Source organism: Bos grunniens, chromosome 2 (genome assembly GCF_055505025.1).
Source record: "Bos grunniens cultivar Pamir isolate PY7600 chromosome 2, Bosgru_T2T1.0, whole genome shotgun sequence".
Taxonomy (NCBI): domain Eukaryota; kingdom Metazoa; phylum Chordata; class Mammalia; order Artiodactyla; family Bovidae; genus Bos; species Bos grunniens.
In genome coordinates this window covers 69,210,639-69,229,486 of record NC_141166.1, presented here as the reverse complement: position 1 = coordinate 69,229,486, position 18,848 = coordinate 69,210,639, and the positions used below count along the sequence as shown (strand labels likewise).

Genomic DNA, 18,848 nt, shown 5'->3' with positions numbered 1-18,848 from the left:
GAAATGTCCTAAGAGTCAAAAGTAAACTTTGAGAGAGAGAAATTCTCTAGATAGATAGGCTGTAATGGAAGGAGGAAAATTTTTCATCTGAGTGAAGTTAGGATATCCTAAAAAAATAAATTTAAAAAAATAGATATTCAGAATATACAGAAGAAATTTATCTAATATAGCTGAAGTATAGACTAGGTGAAGAGAAGTAGTGGATGATAAGAGTGGAAAACCATGTAGAATACAAATACCAAAACACTGGAGTGTCAGTGTTTCGATATTCAAACTTGAATAAGGTTTGAACTTTATTTTATAGGTAATGAAGAATCACATTTTGAATTCTCTCTAAAACCAATTTTGCATTTCCAGAATTTAGTAAAAAACATATATATACTCATTAAAATAGACTCTTTACTCCAAACTATAACTCTTCTTTTTGTTTCAGATTTTTCATTATTCGTATACTGCTTCGTATGTGATCTACAATATACACACTAGGTAAGTTCTTTGATCATCTGGTTTCCGTGAGCAACCGTCCAACTGAACTGTAGGTGTAGGTGTCAATTTGTTCATATAAAAATATTTACCTTTTTTCAAGGGAAGTTTGGGAGTTAAATCCTCCAGAAGTAGAGGACTCTGTCCTGCAGTACGCAGCCTGGGGTGTCCAAGGGCAGCAGCTGGTAAGTACAGGCATTAATATGCACCAAACACTGTCAGCCAGGGCCCTATGGGAAATGCCTATAGAAGGCAATCAATGTCTTGTAAAAGTTGTCCTATTATATGGATGTTTTCCATTTACTTTAATATCTTGTATCTAATACTCCAATTTAAGAATATATCAAACAGTACCAATATTATGTTGTCAATTAATTAAATAGTAAAAATTTATAAAGTAATGTGTGATTACACTGCTAGTTGATCATGAAACCCAGAAGAGATCCAAGAATATGAAGGCCAGTTCTGCAAAATTCCAGTTACATCATGTTTTATTTATTCTTAAAGCAAAATTCAGAGCAAAATTTAAGATAGAAATCTACACTTGAGTGTTCTCTTAAGAAAAGGTTTTTTCATCATCATAATTTGAAATAATTTTGAAATTATCACAAGTTCAAAAAGAGAATGATTGATGTAAAAGCAATTTGAGCTTCATGATATTCTTGTATATGTCTCATGCAGGCCTGGATATAGACTGTAAGGGCAGACTGCTCAGAAAGTGGTATTGCTTGTGTGCATGGCTTGAACATGGTCAAAAGTAGTACACATGGCCAAACTGATTTCTAAGTTTTTTGTGTATTTATATGCCTAGTAGCAACAATGTGAGAATTCCTTGTTCCGTATCCTCATCAATATCTAGTTTTTCCAGGCTGTCATATTTTTTGTTAATAATGACATTATTGCTTCTTTATTCCAATTTCTATACTTTTTATTTTATTAAAATCTTTTTGCACTAGCTAACCTACAGATGTGTCTAGTTATGGTGTGATAGTTTCTTTTTTTGTGGAAAGATTTTTTTAAAATTATTTTTTTATGACTGTAAGATTAAGGTTTTGGTAATCTATGCATTTATAAAATTCCATTTCACCTAAATTTTCAAATTTTTATCATAATACATTTAACTTCTCTGTTTTTTTTAAGCTTTACATTTGTTTCTGTATTTATTTTTTTGTGTTTTCTAATATTATTTGTAGGTTCTGTTCCCTCTTTTTTCATGGTCAGCTTTGGTTGATATTTATAAAGTTCACATTTGTCTTGTCAAAAAGCCAAATATTGAATTGATTTTATCCTTCCTAGTATAATGTTAGTGTTTCCTTTTTCTTTTGTAAAAAATAACTGAAGACTAGAATTTTCTCTAAATTTTGCTTAATATTCATTCAAGTTTGATAGTGATATTTTTATACTAATTTGGTTTGAATATGTAGAAAATAGATCATATGGTCTTACTTCTGATGGGTTATTTTGATGTTTGTTTTCGAATTTACAAAACTATGAACTTGGATTTGAAATTGATTTCTAAAGTTCAAAAGCAGGTCTCTGTAATACTGACTTTGGAAATAATAAGAATTGATTAATGGCTTAACATAAACTTTTACAGACGTTTTCCATGTGGGAAGTACAATGTTTTATATGTGCCTATTAGGTCTATCTTAATACATAATTAAGTTTTTAAGACTTTTTAAAACAAAAGTTTGTCAATAACAATGAGAGAAATACGTGCAAATTTGCCAGACGTTAGACTTGAAGCTGCTTAAGCAGCTTTATGGTTGTATTTTATAAAGAAATCCTATGTAACAGTGTATTCATTGTCATATCCACTCTAAATGGTTGATTAAATTATTTTAAAAACAATAAGTAGTAATTTAAAAATGAAAAAAATACTGCTGTGTTTCTGTCCTCCTCAAAAGAAGGCAGAGGTTACACTAAAACAGGTCTTAATCCAGGCACCTGCTTTGAGGGTGCCAGACCTAGAGAAAGCATTCCATCTATATGTCCATAAGAAGGAAGACATAGATTTGGGAATGTTAACTTAGAGGTTGGGACCTGAACCCCAGTCACTGGCATACTTGTCCAAGAGGCTCCACCCAACCACCTGAGGCTGGCCTCCCTGCCTTCAAAACCTTGCAGTCATTGCAAACTTGATAAAAGATGCTTTAAAACTTGGGGGCAAACTATTTTTATTAGACACCAAGTGAAACAACTCCTGAATGGGAGAGGTCACTTATGGATGTCTGATCAAAAGATCTTCAGATACTAAGTAATATTTAACAAAATCCTGCTTGTTTGAGCTACAAGTGGTCTGTCATTCCAGATCTTTTTAACAATGAAACAGAAGGCAGAAGACCATATTAATAACAACAAACTAGTTATAGTTACAGCTTGGTTACAGCTCAGGTGGGAAGCAGGCAGGGGCAAAGGGCAGTGGCTTTCCAAGATGCAAGTGCAGGGCAACCCCTAAAGCGGTCCTGATTCCTCTTGGCTTCCCTTTTTATCGTTTCTGTCTCCTCCCTGTGAAGCCTGGTGGGTTACATCCTGTGAAAAATAGGTGGTGGTTCAAGTATTCACCAGATTGTTTATGCCCAGGACCAGAGGTTCTCACTCAGGTCCTCGACTTCCTCTTTTGTAGGCACCCCCAACCTGCGTTGTTCTGCTATCTTGGACTCTATTTTTTTCTATTCTAACTACCTGACAATTCTAATACCATAGATTATAAGCAGTGTGTTTGTCTTTATCATGGGTCTATTTTAGAAACATTTAAAACAGTGTGTTTATATTCCTATGTAAGACTGTCTCTAGATCCATTCCATTATGATATTCCTAAAAGCTGGCAGCAGAAAATGCACAGAATATGCTAGATATAAAGGTGCAGGTCTGATTCAGAGAAGGCAAGAATCAATGTGTTTATCGGCAGTGGTGAAGTGGGCAGTTCTATAGTCTTACTCACTTTCCTCTGCTGCTGACAAGAGAGCTGGTTCATAGGGCAGAAGCAGATTCTAAACACACAAAATGTCAGAACACAGAAACCCAAGTTAACCTCATGTTTGTGGCACTAGAGAGTCCTTGGGACAAATCTATAAATGACTCTTGTTCTACAAGTCTGAGAGGAGAAAAATTCTGTGCCAAAGTTTATGACAAAATAATAGTTTCATACTCTCAATGAAGTAGTATTAGTTGCATGCATTTTCTCTAATGATTCATATTTGCTATTGATTCATTATTCTTTAACGTATTTGAAACAATCATAAAAGTGCTAAAAGTTTATAAAAAGCATAGATCTTCTCAAGGGAGTTATTTTGCAGGTGATTGAATCCTCATACATCTATCTTTGAGACTGTTACTTAATCTCCATATGCCTTAGTCTCCTTATCTGTAAAGTGCTGACAATAGCAATGCTTTACTAATAATGCTATCATGTTTAATAAGTATCAATCAAGCATATAGGATTTTAGAGGTGTTAGATTTAATTGTTTTTAAAAGATAAAAAAAAAACTTTGTTACTTGAATTTTAACTGCTTTAGGACTTTTTATGTCACTAAATTTGTGAAGAAATGAGGTTAAGTTCTGTGTAATGGCATTTTTCAGTCATTTGGGAAAGTTTGCAGTGAATTCCACTCTTATTGAGGTTATGTTTTGTGCAAGTAAACATAAATTCAATGCATTATCATTAAAGAGTTATCTCTACAAATAGCTATTGGTCCATTTCATGTGAATGACAGGCTTTGTCAATATTTGAAGCCATTAGCAAACTCTTCAATATGATTTCTCAAAGATGAGCCATTGCAATTTATTTAAATGAGTCTTATAGTGTTTATAAACTAAGGACAATTCATTTTTCATCTTTAATTCTCAGTTTCAAATTGTATTTGCTGTAAAATAAACTCCTGGCTATAAAGAAGAAAGGAAAGAGGTTAGGCATAATTCATAGATAAAGAAAGTCTTAATTAGAATTTAAACGATGTAGAATTTTTTAGTAGCACTAGGTGTAGGGGAAAACAACTTCGATGGATCTAACTACATGAGGAAAGAATCTGACACAATACAACATGTATTATTTATAAAAGGCAGTGAGTACATTACTTTACTTGTAGCAAATGTATTATAGAAGGAAATAATAGATCCTGAAACAGGAAAAGGTATATTAGTCATTCATTTGAAAAAAATTCTGGTTTAAGATGATTTAGCCTTTTTCTTTTCAAAATAGCTTCATCATATGAAAGTTAAAATCACTCATTGTAAAACATTTTGAAAATTCATATAGTTCCTATAATTATATGAATTCTTCTAAATTCATATAATGGAGAAGGAAATGGCAACCCACTCCAGTGCTCTTGCCTGGAGAATCCCTTGGACAGAGGAGCCTGGTGGGCTATAGTCCATGGAGTCAGAGTCAGACACGATTGAGTGACTGACACACACACACAAATTCATATATAAAAATTAATTATACTTACCTATAATTCTACCATAAGAATTGAAAGATTTTGAAAGTCAAATGAAATTTGAACATAAGGAAAAAACATTTCACTGACTAAAACACGCTATCTAGAATTAGAAAAAAAAACTCAGTTCAACCTCAGATTCTGTTTTTTATTTTGTGACTTATGGAAGGTTGAAAGCGTTAAGCTTGCTTGTTTTAAAAATGAAAGAAAATCATAGCTATTCTCAGTTTAAATGAGATAGGTCATATGCACAAGTTGATTTCCAGAAAACAGTATTAACCATGTATATGTGTATATATGTGTATGTATCATATGTATGTGTATGTGTATTCAGAGAAAGAGAGATAGGAAACTTGACTCATGCAATTATGGCAGCAGTCTGGTCAGCTGGAAACTCTGATAAGATTTAGTATCACAATCTTGAGCTGCAGAACAGAAGCAGAAGTCCTCCTTCAGGAAGCCTGTTTTTTCTGTTAAGGTTTTCAACTGATTAGAAAGGACAAATCATAGTATTCTTTAGTTAAGGTGAACTGATTATAAATGCTAAGCATACCTTTTAATTACATTCACAACAGGAGTAGTATTTGACCAAAGAGACACCAAAACTTATCCAAATTTACATATAAAATTAGCCATCACAGCATAGTAAGCACACAATAAATGATATCTATTCATTTGATTCTCACTTGTCCTTTCACGTATTAACATAGTTAGTGCAGAATTTCATCATCTTTACCCTAAAACATTTTACAGCTTATTTTCTAATATCCCTTCTTCAGTGGCTAGCCACTCTAATTCACACCTGCAGAGGTATGGTTAATAATGCAGATCCTTTACAGCTGCCGCAAGCTTATGAAATGTCACTGAGGTGACACAGAGTGCCACTGATGTGACTCACAAGATGTGACTAAGGTGTCACATCATCTGACTCCTGACACTTCATCACAGTGCACAGCACAGAGTTTGCTCTGCCTGAACTAAACTCTGTAATTTGCAGAGGGTGACACAGGGCTGCTTTATGTTCTAAGACATTTCCCTTTCTATACCCATTGTTTTCCTCAGAACTCTTTGTCAAAGACTTTCTATCCTCTTTGACAATTTTTTCCCCAATATGTCTACATCTAAGTGAATTTCTTACTCCTCAATAGTCTAACATTCTTCTTTTTTACCTCAAATTTTAAATATTTTATATTATTTATATACATTGCTATCTTCCACCACTGACCTATAGTCATTTCCAGGGCAGATGGAATAAAGACTATGCTAAATGTCTCTGTCCTCTCTCTCTTCCGTCTTTCCCTCATCTTCCATCCCCTCTTCCTCCTTCATAAAAAATCATTTAGCACAAGGCAAAAGGTTTATTTAATAAGAAACTAATGAAAGACTAACTGTTGTCTCCATGGATAGTGGGATGCCAAAGAAGGTTTTGAGAATGGCATAATATGAAAAGATATCATACATGTAAAGACACATTTGGCAGGAAAGTTTATAACAGAGTGTAGGTAACTAAAGGCAGAGAGCTAGGTTTAGAGGCCATTAGTATAACCTAGCACTGATTTGATAAGAAACAACATATTTAAGAGATGAATAAATCAAGTTTTAAAATGAGAAACTTTGCTTGCAGTTGAACAATGAAAACTGTAAAGTGTTTATTACACATAAATTACGTGTATTTCATTACATTTTACAAATAATCTCATTTAGACTCCTAATTTATTTAAGCCACTTTATTGAATATAAATAAAAATTGATGCATACTAAAGGCTGTACTTTGCATTGAATACATACAAAAGACTGTACATATTTAATGTATAAAAATTGATGAGATGAAAATAAGTAAACACCATGAAAGCATCACCACCATAAACAATGTAAACATATCTATCACCTCCAAAGGATTTTTACTGCTCTCTACTTTTTCATGTGATAAGAACACAGCATAAGATAGATTCTTTGTTAGATACTGCTAGTATTTCTTTCAGTCTATTTAGGGTACAATAATCACCATACCTGTTCTTTCAGTGGCATAAAGCTTTAAACATATTCAGTGTGTTAATTTATCACAACTTAGGTATTTAAAGAAATCACATTTCTGCACTTTATTATATATATTTCTGAAAAACATAATGTTTAGGTAATTCTCCATATACAAACTGTTGCTGTTGGTTAGTTGCTGAGTAGTGTCTGATTCTTTGCAACCCCATAGACCGTAGGCTGCCAGGCTCCTGTGTCCATGGGATTTCCCAGACAAGAATCCTAGAGTGGGTTGCCATTTCCTTTTCCAGGGGATCTTTCAGATAGGGCAGGTAGATAGTTTACCACTGAGCCACCAAGGAAGCCCTTCTAAATATAAGTACAAAACTGTCAAATTTTCTATCACCTGTGTTTTTACCTACTAGATATTTACCTTAAAATTGTACTAAAATCTTAAGTGATTAACAAGGGTTCTTTGCCTCTCAGTTCAGTTGCTCAGTTGTATCCGACTCTTTGTGACCCCATGAATTGCAGCACGCCAGGCCTCCCTGTCCATCACCATCTCCCGGAGTTCACCCAAACTCACGTCCATTGAGTCGGTGATGCCATCCAGCCATCTTATCCTCTGTTGTCCCCTTCTCCTTCTGCCCCCAATCCCTCCCAGCATCAGAGTCTTTTCCAATGAGTCAACTCTTCACATGAGGTGGCCAAAGTACTGGAGTTTCAGCTTTAGCATCATTCCTTCCAAAGAACACCCAGGGCTGATCTCCTTCAGAATGGACTGGTTGGATCTCCTTGCAGTCCAAGGGACTCTCAAGAGTCTTCTCCAACACCACAGTTCAAAAGCATCAATTCTTCAGTGCTCAGCTTTCTTCACAGCCCAACTCTCACATCCATACATGACCACTGGAAAAACCATCGCCTTGACTAGATGGACCTTTGTTGGCAAAGTAATGCCTCTGCTTTTCAATGTGCTATCTAGGTTGGTCATAACTTTCCTTCCAAGGAGTAAGCGTCTTTTAATTTCATGGCTGCAGTCACCATCTGCAGTGATTTTGGAGTCCCAGAAAATAAAGTCTGACACTGTTTCCACTGTTTCCCCATCTATTTCCCATGAAATGATGGGACCAGATGCCATGATCTTCATTTTCTGAATGTTGAGTTTAAAGCCAACTTTTTCACTCTCTTCTCTCACTCTCATCAAGAGGCTTTTTAGTTCCTCTTCACATTCTGCCATACGGGTGGTGTCATCTGCATATCTGAGGTTATTAATATTTCTTCTGGCAATCTTAATTCCAGCTTGTGCTTCTTCCAGCCCAGTGTTTCTCTAGAACGGTTTCAATTTCTTTGGCGTAACTTGCTTACATTTTAATTAATAAACATTTTGAACTATTTTATTGACTTTAGAGTTGACCTTAATCCTTCTTGGTTTAAAAGCAGATGTGTAAGTTAGCATTTTTCAAACATGTCGTTGAGATCTCATGTCCCCCACTATAAATCAACACGATTTTGCTTCATATGCTATTATCTGTTTTTTTTTCCAGTATAAAAGTGATCATTTTAAATATCATTAAGATATATTCAAGAGATATACGATAAGCATTTGCAAATGTAAGATATACATGTGCATACTCATACGCACATTCACTCTCTGCTGCTGGTGTCATGTACATTTGGAAAAAATGTCGTGGTTTAGAGTCTCAGCATACCAGCATACCAGAGGGGACATAGAAATAAAGAAAAGCAACCACTGAGAGTCAAGGTCTGTTTGTGTGTGTGTGCTCAGTCACTTCAGCGGTGTTGCTTCAGTGGTGTCTGAAGCTTTGCGACCCCATGGACTATAGCCTGCCAGTCTTCTCTGTCCATGGGATTCTCGAGGCAAGAATACTGGAGTGGATTGTGATGCCCTTCTTCAGGGGATCTTCCTGACCCAGGGATCAAACCTGCGTCTCCTGTGTCTCCTGCATTGCAGGTGGATTCTTTACCCACTGAGGCATCTGGGAAGCTGAAACAACATCTATTTCAAGTTAATTTTTGCTGTGTTGTGTGTGTTATGGTGCTTTTTCCTAGTGAGTACTTTGGTGCAGGAAAACTTCCAAGAAATTTACACCATAACATCTTCAAGTGTTTGGAGTGATAAACTTTTCTCATATATGAAGTTGGACCTTTTTAAAAACTGCATTTATTTTCATTAGTGGCAATATGTGAAAGCAAGATGACTTTTTCATTTATCTGGAACAAAATGTTTTTGTGTTTTTATTTCCATGAGATAATAAAAGCAGTGATTCTTACTACATTCTAGTACTAGATTTACCTAAGGTCTAATGGGTCTCACTTCAAGTTTGGAATAAGGAAAATCAGTATCAAAAAGTATACTATTTTTCTATAATTAATATTTTGACTAGTAGTAACTGATGAACCAAAATAGGATAATTGGGTTTAAAAAAAATCACAACAAAAATACCCTTAAAATATCTCAAGCATTTTGATTGATACTTTTGCATTGTATTCAAGCACGTGTTTACATTAATGTATCATGTTAGCAGGGGTTCCCTGATGGCTCAGCAAGTAAAGAATCTGCCTGCAATCCAGGAGACACAGGAGATGTAGGTTCAATTCCTGGGTCAGGACGACACCCTGTAGGAGGAAATGGCAACCCACTCCAGTATTCTTTCCTGGAAAATCCCGTGGACAGAGGAAACTTGCTGGCTATAGTCCATGGAGCCATAAGGAGTTGGACAGGATGGAGTCACTGAATACATGCTCCCACATACCTACATACATCATGTAGGCAAATGAGACGGAAAGTACATTCTCACAGAAGTAAAATAAGATAACAGTGTAAGTGTATATGTGGAAAACTATGTAATTACAATATATAATTTAAAGGAAAAGTAATTTCCACTACTATCCAATATAAATCTCTTCAGTGCAGTTCAATTCAGTCGCCCAGTCATGTCTAACTGTTTGCAACCCCATGAATCGCAGCACACCAGGCCTCCCTGTCCATCACCAACTCTCGGAGTTCACTCAGACTCATGTCCATCAAGTCAGTGATGTCATCCAGCCATCTCATCCTCTGTCATCCCCTTCTCCTCCTGCCCCCAATCCCTTCCAGCATCAGTCTTTTCCCATGAGTCAACTCTTTGCACGAGGTGGCCAAAGTACTGGAGTTTCAGCTTTAGCATCATTCCTTCCAAAGAAATCCCAGGGCTGATCTCCTTCAGAATGGACTGGTTGGATCTCCTTGCAGTCCAAGGGACTCTCAAGAGTCTTCTCCAACACCACAGTTCAAAAGCATCAATTCTTTGGCACTCAGCCTTCTTCACAGTCCAACCCTCACATCCATACATGACCACAGGAAAAACCATAGCCTTGACTAGACGGACCTTTGTTGGCAAAGTAATGTCTCTGCTTTTCAACATGCTATCTAGGTTGGTCATAACTTTTCTTCCAAGGAGTAACTGTCTTTTAATTTCATGGCTGCAGTCACCATCTGCAGTGATTTTGGGGCCCCCCCAAAAATAAAGTCTGCACTGTTTCCACTGTTTCCCCATCTATTTGCCATAAAGTGATGGGACCAGATGCCATGATCTTCGTTTTTTAAATGTTGAGCTTCAAGCCAACTTTTTCACTCTCCACTTTTATTTTCATCAAGAGGCTTTTTAGTGCCTCTTCCCTTTCTGCCATAAGGGTGGTGTCATCTGCGTATCTGAGGTTATTGATATTTCTCCCGCAATCTTGATTCTAGCTTGTGCTTCTTCCAGCCCAGCGTTTCTCATGATGTACTCTGCATATAAATCTCTTAGTGTCTTCTAATTATTTAAGCAGCATATTTACGACTTTTCTACCAAATTCACAGATTTCCAAAAGAAATGGAAAATGAAATTCCTATCCTTTATGAGCACATATTTCAGATTATTTTCTTTCAGTTATGTGTTGCTTATTTCAGTGTGAGGAGAAAACTTAGCAACTCATGTACTGTTAGCTATACTTGTATTGCTTTTAAAGGGTTTGCACTGGCAGTATTAGAAGTCACTTGGTAAGTAAGAGGTGACTTGACTTTGATGACTGCCTTGGTGTATAAACAAACTCTTTGACTGCTTTGGTTTTTAAACAAATTCTCTGAAAGCAGGAGTTCAAATTCTGTAATTCTCATAGCATGTATAACTGTACATTGAACTATGGAGTTAGTAGCATGAATTTTTCATTGAAAATAATAAAAAAGAAACTGCTTAGAGAAGATGTTATAACCTGTGCTAGTATGTGAAAATCGAAGATTTTTAGATACTGACAGTTATAAGTGAGGCCAGCCCTGACTTAGATTTAGAGTGACTAGAAATACTACCAAACTTATATTTAATAATAATACTATTAATAACTAAAAACAAGAAAAGAACACCATCAGTTCACTCTATGCCATTTGAGAATACCATTTATGTATGCTGTATTTATTCAACATTTGGGAAAATCAATGGAAATCAATATTGTATATATAAAGTGCCAATTTTAATGACAGAACATCTAAATTTTACTTATCTCTTCTGGGCGGAGGTGGTAGTCTTTATTCTGATTTAAAATGCTTAGTTTGGTTTAACCAGTATGAATTATAAAATTTTATAGAGCTTTTCACTAGGTCTTATGAACTTGTTACTTATTAGGTGTATAAATGGCATAATATCTATTCTAGGAACTCAAAGGAAATAAACTTAAAGATGAAAATACTCACCTTTGGAAACACCTGCAACAGGAAAATTCTAACATGGACCTCACCTTGCAGGGGGAGTCCTCTCTGAGGTGATGGAGCAATTTCTTGGAGGCAGTAACCAACCAACTGAGTTTTGGAGTTATATACCAAGATTTAGACCATTACTTAAAGACATCTTCTGGACTATAAGGAAATTCTCAATTTGAAAAGAAATAGAGTAGACTGGTATGGAATCATGCTTGAATTATTTTGTTTATACTTTTAATAAGAGAAACATAATTTATACATTATTTCCAAACATCTCATCTTTTGAAAAAAATAAACTATAAATATATGTCAGCAGACTTGAAGTAGAATGAATAACCATAAAAATTCACTGTAATAAAAACTCACTATGTTTCCCTTAACTTACATTTAAACAATTTTGAGTTATTTAGTAATAATAAGATAAATGCAACAGCCATATCATTTTTCCTTATTTGTTTGTTTCCCAACATAAAGAATAATTTCTGTGGCACTTCTTGTCTCATGCTGCTCCTAATGTTGAATTAAATAGTATATTATGGTGTTAGAGCTAGAGACATTCTAGGTTTGCAGATTTTTAAACTAAAAATCTAGACCATACATAATCCAATGTACTGACTACTTTGAACAGATCCTGCTAAGCAGACCATTTGAATGGAATAGCAACATAGATGATGATCAATGAAGGTTTTTAAATATAAGTCTCTTTCTGTTTCATTGCAGCTAAGCTCTTGTATATCTATTATTCTTACTTTTAACCATACAGGGTTATTCAACAGTGCTGCCAAGTCATACTCCCTTAACGGTCTAAATAAAATTTTTTTACTTTTAACCATACAGGGTTATTCAACAGTGCTGCCAAGTCATACTCCCTTAACGGTCTAAATAAAATTTTTAATAATAAGATTATAGTAGTGTTTATCATAAGATATGAAACCATCCTATACAAACCATGAGGTATGAAGATTCCAATTAGGAAAAGTTCAGTATTCTAGTGATTTGCTGTTTTTTCATAAAATGGCATGAAGAGAACTCTCTGAGAAAACTGGTCTACATTGATGTCAAGATTCCTCATGTCATAAATAATTCCAGGTATCCTTCTGTAATGTGGTAAAGGAACTCTCCCCTTGCTCTCCTTTTTAAGAACGACAAAGATACTGAACATGTGAAAAGAAACTCTATATTTTATGATACTATGAATCGACCATAACCTAAACTATTGTCTTTAAGGAACATGAAATAATAATAATAATAATTCTCCAGAGCCAGGAAAAAGTTGAAAGCAAATATACTCTTTAGCAGATTTCAGAAACTCAGAAAAAGAGACAAATTGACAATTTTGGCTGGTAATTTCAATGCTTGTCTTATAAAAAATATAGTCTTATGGAAAATCCATATAGTTATATGGAAAATCAGTAAGGATATAAAAGATTTAATCAACATAATCAATCATGACACAGTACCCAACAATTACAGAATACAGGGCATTTTTAAGCGCACTTAAAGTGGTCATAAAGTCATAAAGTCTCAATAAGTATAGGATAATGGGATTCAAGCAAAGTATGTTCTTGGGCCATAAAGGAATTAAATTAGAAATAAAAAATAAACATAAACCACACACACACACAAACACATTTTTAATGGGCCATGAGTATATCCATTAAGAAATATAGTATCTATCCATTCTAAATATAGATTTTATCCTGTGGCTATATCATACCTATGTCTAAAGACATCAGAAAACTTACTGTAATATTATTTATAATTAAAAAATTAATAAAAGAATAGAAACAACTTTAAGTCATCATTATGAGACTAGTGAAATAAATTAGGGTGCATGAAATATAAAATATTAAGAAGCCATTAAAACTAATATGATCCTTCCACATGTGCAGATATTCAGTACCATCCACTAATAAAAGTTAATTAAATTAATAAATATGCTCATTATTGTAAGTAAAACAACACTAATTATATATATATATAATTTAAATATTTCTAGAATCCACAAGACATTCTAAGAGTAGTTATGCCGTAAGAGTGAACTGGGGTTTGAGAGAGACTTTTAATATTACTTTATTGTATTTTCTTGAACTTGTCTTATTTTTAAATAAAATACATTTTTATTGATACATATAATAAAACAAAATTACACATATATGTGTACTGTATGTTAGGAATGGATATATAAAATGAGATTTCACCTGTGCTACAGTATGAAACCTAATCAGGGAAAAATGTATCAAGGAGATATATGTTAGTAAAAAAATAACTCCTGGTTTAGAGTAGCAGTATAATAGGTAATTTAGTCTTTAAAAATATTTGATGTTATTATATTGTTTTAATAATTAGAAGAGAAATTAGTTTGAGAAAGAATGAAGGACATAAAAAAATTGCATATATAAAGCTAAATGAAAAGCAACCATGGCATGCATCTTCAATTCTACTTGTTAGAAAAAAAATTGCTGATATTGAAGATGAATATTAAATGATTTTGGTCACTAACCGGCTAACCTACTATGAGGAAGTAGAGTGTTCCTGTGAAACCCCTATTTAGGAGATGAATTGGCATAAATTAAGAAGCAATTACCAGAGGACACATCTTGCTAATGGATTCACAAAGTTAATCAAGATACACTTGCTCATACTGTTCAGAGCTCTGATGGCTTGTCTCACATGGATGTAGTTCCTGAGGGAGGTGCTAGGTGGCGCCACGCTCACTGATAGCTGTCTGCTCTGCCTTTGTGATGCCCTCCCTGCAAAGCAAAGGCAGAACGCTATTTGAGCTTTTCTCTGTGTTTTGTTAAAACAGAAGTTCTCTGGGTTTCTTTCCATTAGTGAAAACAGGAACTAATCTAATAGGTCTTTCTAAAAGCGAAGTGGTATAACTTTTTCGGAACGTGGATATTTCTGTCTTGTTTCTAAGGTACGCTAATATGAAAAGTAGAATAGAAGGTGAAAATGAAAATGCAAGTTGCTCAGTGGTGTCCTACTCTTTGTGACCCCATGGACTATACTAGTCCATGGAATTTTCCAGGCCAGAATACTGGAGTAGGTAGCCTTTCTGTTTTCCAGAGGATCTTCCCAACCCAGGGATCAAACCCAGGTCTCCCCCTTTTCCGGTGGATTCTTTACCAGCTGAGCCACAAGGGGGAAGAATAGAAGGTAATTATATTAAAAATTGGTACTCAAATCTCTATCCATTCAAAATTATTCTAATAATCACACTTTATGTACCCAGAACTAAACAAGAACATGGGGTGAACATAGCCAAGTTTGGCTTTTTTTTTTAATATAAATTTATTTATTTTAATTAGAGGTTAATTACTTTACAATATTGTATTGGTTTTGCCATACATCAACATGAATCCAAGTTTGGCTTTTAAGAGTAAATAAACTTGTTCACTAATAGTAAATAGTAAATAAACGTTCACTTTTGAGTTCTTTTTATGTTATCCAAACTGAATATTTTCCAAAGTAACTTTCCTTTGGAAAATTTATACTATATTCTAACTAGTTTTAAATCTGATTTTTAAAAAAAAGTCCTATCTTGTCCTTGGAACCATAATGATGTGTATCTATTAGTATGTCAGATCTTTCATTCTTAGAACTAGAATCTTCCTCAAATTTAAACCACTATAACTTTAAAAATTATGTTACTTACCCAATACCAATGAATTCAATCTGAAAAAGAAACTATATATATTACACCAGGAATATGATAAATTTTATACTGGAAAATTTCTTTCAGCCTCCATATCCAGAGCATTCTCCATTTACAGTTGAATAAGTGGTTTCTCAAACCTGATATGGAGGATTGAACTTTTATAGTCTTCATGCAAATTCAACTATAAACTCTGGACAAAACATTAAAAACAAAAAAGAAAACTATGCTGGAGCCTGAACAAAAGTGAGCAGGTTTTTGGAAGGGAGCAAAAAATAATAGTAAAGTGACACTCAAGGTGCAAACTCTTCATTTTGTATGTTTCCTTTAGGGTTCTATCCTAAGAGTAGCTATATTTGAGGCAGAGGTGGACATGTAGTGAGCTGAATCTTTGAAAGTAAACATCTTTGTCTTTCAGACAGGACCCAGAGAAAGAGTCCCTTGGTGACCATGACTGTCAGAGACTAAGAAGGAATAGAATTTTCAAGCAAGGTCCTCAAAGTTGCCTTCTGTGTTCCATGAGTGTTTCAAAAATAAATGCATGAAGAAGTGAAAAGATGGAATGTATCAACAAAGAAATATATATATATACAAAATATGTAAAACCTGTGTATCTCCATCTCTATTTATTTGTTTAGCTACCTATCATATATAAAATATTTTATACACATATATACAAAAATCTTTAAAAAGCTAAAATGGACATTTTTAGAATTGCTGCTGCTGCTAAGTCACTTCAGTTGTGTCTGACTCTGTGCGACCCCGTAGACCGCAGCCCACCAGGCTTCCCCGTCCCTGGGATTCTCCAGGCAAGGACACTGGAGTGGGTTGCCATTTCCTTCTCCAATGCATTAAAGTGAAAAGTGAAAGTGAAGTCGCTCAGTCGTGTCCGACTCTAGTGACCCCATGGACTGCAGCCTACCAGGCTCCTCCCTCCATGGGATTTTCTAGGCAAAAGTATTTTTAGAATTGCTAAACAATACCTAAAAAAAGTTAACTGAATGAGATTTAAAGCCAAATAAAATGAGAGAGCAGTGACATACAGATTAGTACAAATTATTTAATCTGAAAAAATTAATGAGAAGGTTTTAAAAAAAGTAAAAAATAGAGCCTCACAAACTAGTAATAAAACTGCAAGAAGTCAAATTTTATGTTAACCAATATTTTAAAAGAAGAGAATGAGACAGGAAAAATATTTGAGGAAGTGATAATCAGAAATTCTAATATTTAATAAAAATTATAAATTCACATATTCAAGATGTTCAGTAACACCCCTCCCACCCCCAAGAAAAAAAGTAAATTCCAAAAGAACCATGTTGCTTTTGTTTAGTCACTAAGTCATGTCCAACTCTGCAACGGCATGGACTGTGGCTCACCGGGCTCCTCTGTCCATGGGATTTTCCAGGCAAAATACTGGAGTGAGTTGCCATGCACTTCTCCAGGGCACTCTTCCTGACCCAGGGATTGAACCCTCATCTCCTGAATTGGCAAGTGACTTCTTTACCACTGGGCCACCTGGGGAACCCAAAAGGACCATCTTGGGAATAAATTAATCAGACTACTGAAAACGGAAGTAAAAGAGAAAATGTTGAAGGTGCCAGAGAAACACTGCAATATAAAACATACAAAGGGACAATTAGAATGCCTACAAAAAACAAAAAAGAATACCTACAGACTTTCTGAAGAAACCATGGAAAATCAAGGTGAAAGGAAAGCAATTTCAGGTAAAAGAAAAATTAAAAAATTGATCACCAGATCTATGCTTAAGAAATTTCTTTATTTTGAATAAAAATGATACCAGAGGGAAACTTAGATCTTCAGGAATGAAAAGCAGAAGATTGGAAATGTTACGCGTATGAGTAAACACTAAGCACTAAATTATCTCTTCATTTCTGTGTAAAACATATGACTGTTAAAAGCAAAAATGATGATACGCTTTGACCTTATAATGTATGTACATGTGAGACTGCTTACAACGATTAACAATAAAAGTGGTTGAGGGGTTAGAAAACTACATTTACAGCATTTCTATATTTTACATGAGCTTATGAATTTCCTCAGAGAAGGCACTGGCAGCCCACTCCAGTACTCTTGCCTGGAAAATCCCATGGATAGAGGAGCCTGGCAGGCTGCAGTCCATGGGGTCGCTAAGAGAGTCGTACACGACTGGGCTACTTCACTTTCACTTTTCACTTTCATGCATTGGAGAAGGAAATGGCAACCCACTCCAGTGTTCTTGCCTGGAGAATCCCAGGGATGGAGGAGTCTGGAGGGCTGCCATCTCTGGGATCCCACAGAGTCAGACTCGACTGAAGCGACTTAGCAGCAGCAGCAGCATGAATTTCCTCAAAGGTAACTTATGCAAGGCACTTCAAGTTGTTAGTTGACTAATACAAATCAACTTATCAGTTAAATAATTTTAATATGTAGAGGTATGTGATAGTCTATTTATTCTCTTCAATCAGAATTAGTAGAATCATGCATTCATAAGAAAATGCTAATTTTATAAAACATGTTTGTTCCTATTACATTTTATAAGTTGAAACCAGTTTTTCTGAAGTTGCCTTATAAGTGATTAACAATATACAATTGTTTCAACTTCTTTTTAAATCATTGTAAGTTTTTGTGATTCTAGTTCTTATGGATTTTATTTCTAAAACCAGGGTATATTCTTTTGGTGGTTGATCCAGTTTTAATTATATGGTTAATAAAATATGTATTAAGTAATTCAGTTAGCATGAATTCAGTTCTGATAGCATATTTTGCCCCCAAAGGTGAAGACCTTCAAGAATTAAGTTAGTAATATGTAGAAAACATTTCTTGTGTAAAAAAAAGCCACTAGAGTTTTTAGAGAATAAGTAGCTTGTCTTTAGAATCTGCTATGTTAGTCACTAGAGAATCTGGTTAGAGTGAAATTACAGAATTGCTGAGACATTTAAAATCTAGAAGCAGAAGATGATAAATCAAGAAAACTGTGGACAAATATGCAATAGTTATAGCACAATAACATGCATATAAGGCTAGTTGAATGCATCCATTTTTTTTTAATGAGGGAAATAGTGGGTTTATTTCTTTGGAATAATGGTTGTTTTCTTTTTCTATTTTTGGAGGGGTAAGGGTTTGAAAATAATGTGCATTTATTCTCAAAATAAAAAGAGACTTTACAAAAGAATAAAGTTATTTGAAAAGACTTTGGGGGAAAATTTTATATATTTGCTCGGGACGTTTGGATCATTGTATCAGAGAATCTAAAAGATGATGAAAAACAAAATAAAGGATCTGATGGGACAGAAAAGGCTTGACTTAGTTTGCCTGGAAAGCTATAGTGGCTAAATATTTGGTGTATTGTAAACCCTGTTTTTAAGAATAATAAGAAAGTGTCGCTCTAAATCAGTCAATTCATTCCAATCAATTCCAGATGTTTAATTTCTCAAGATGAGTTTTATTACTGCTGCTGAATTTTGCTGACAAAAATTTGACCTATAACTTGCAGAAGTATTACTGCAGTTTGAAAACTGAAAATAATAGGTCTTTAAGGATACAAATAATGATCACA

The 18,848-nt window shown here is 34.6% G+C and overlaps 1 protein-coding gene across 4 annotated transcripts in view; it reads left to right on the top strand.

The window, feature by feature from the left end:
- The window catches only part of DPP10 (dipeptidyl peptidase like 10), an 805,225-nt gene that overhangs the window by 630,899 nt on the left and 155,478 nt on the right, over positions 1-18,848 (top strand). For all 4 annotated transcript variants that reach the window (XM_086367433.1, XM_086367444.1, XM_086367459.1 and 1 more), the window contains 2 exons: positions 434-486; positions 587-668. In XM_086367433.1, coding sequence (XP_086223559.1) covers positions 434-486; positions 587-668 — 135 coding nt within the window. The remainder of the gene's footprint in view (positions 1-433; positions 487-586; positions 669-18,848) is intronic.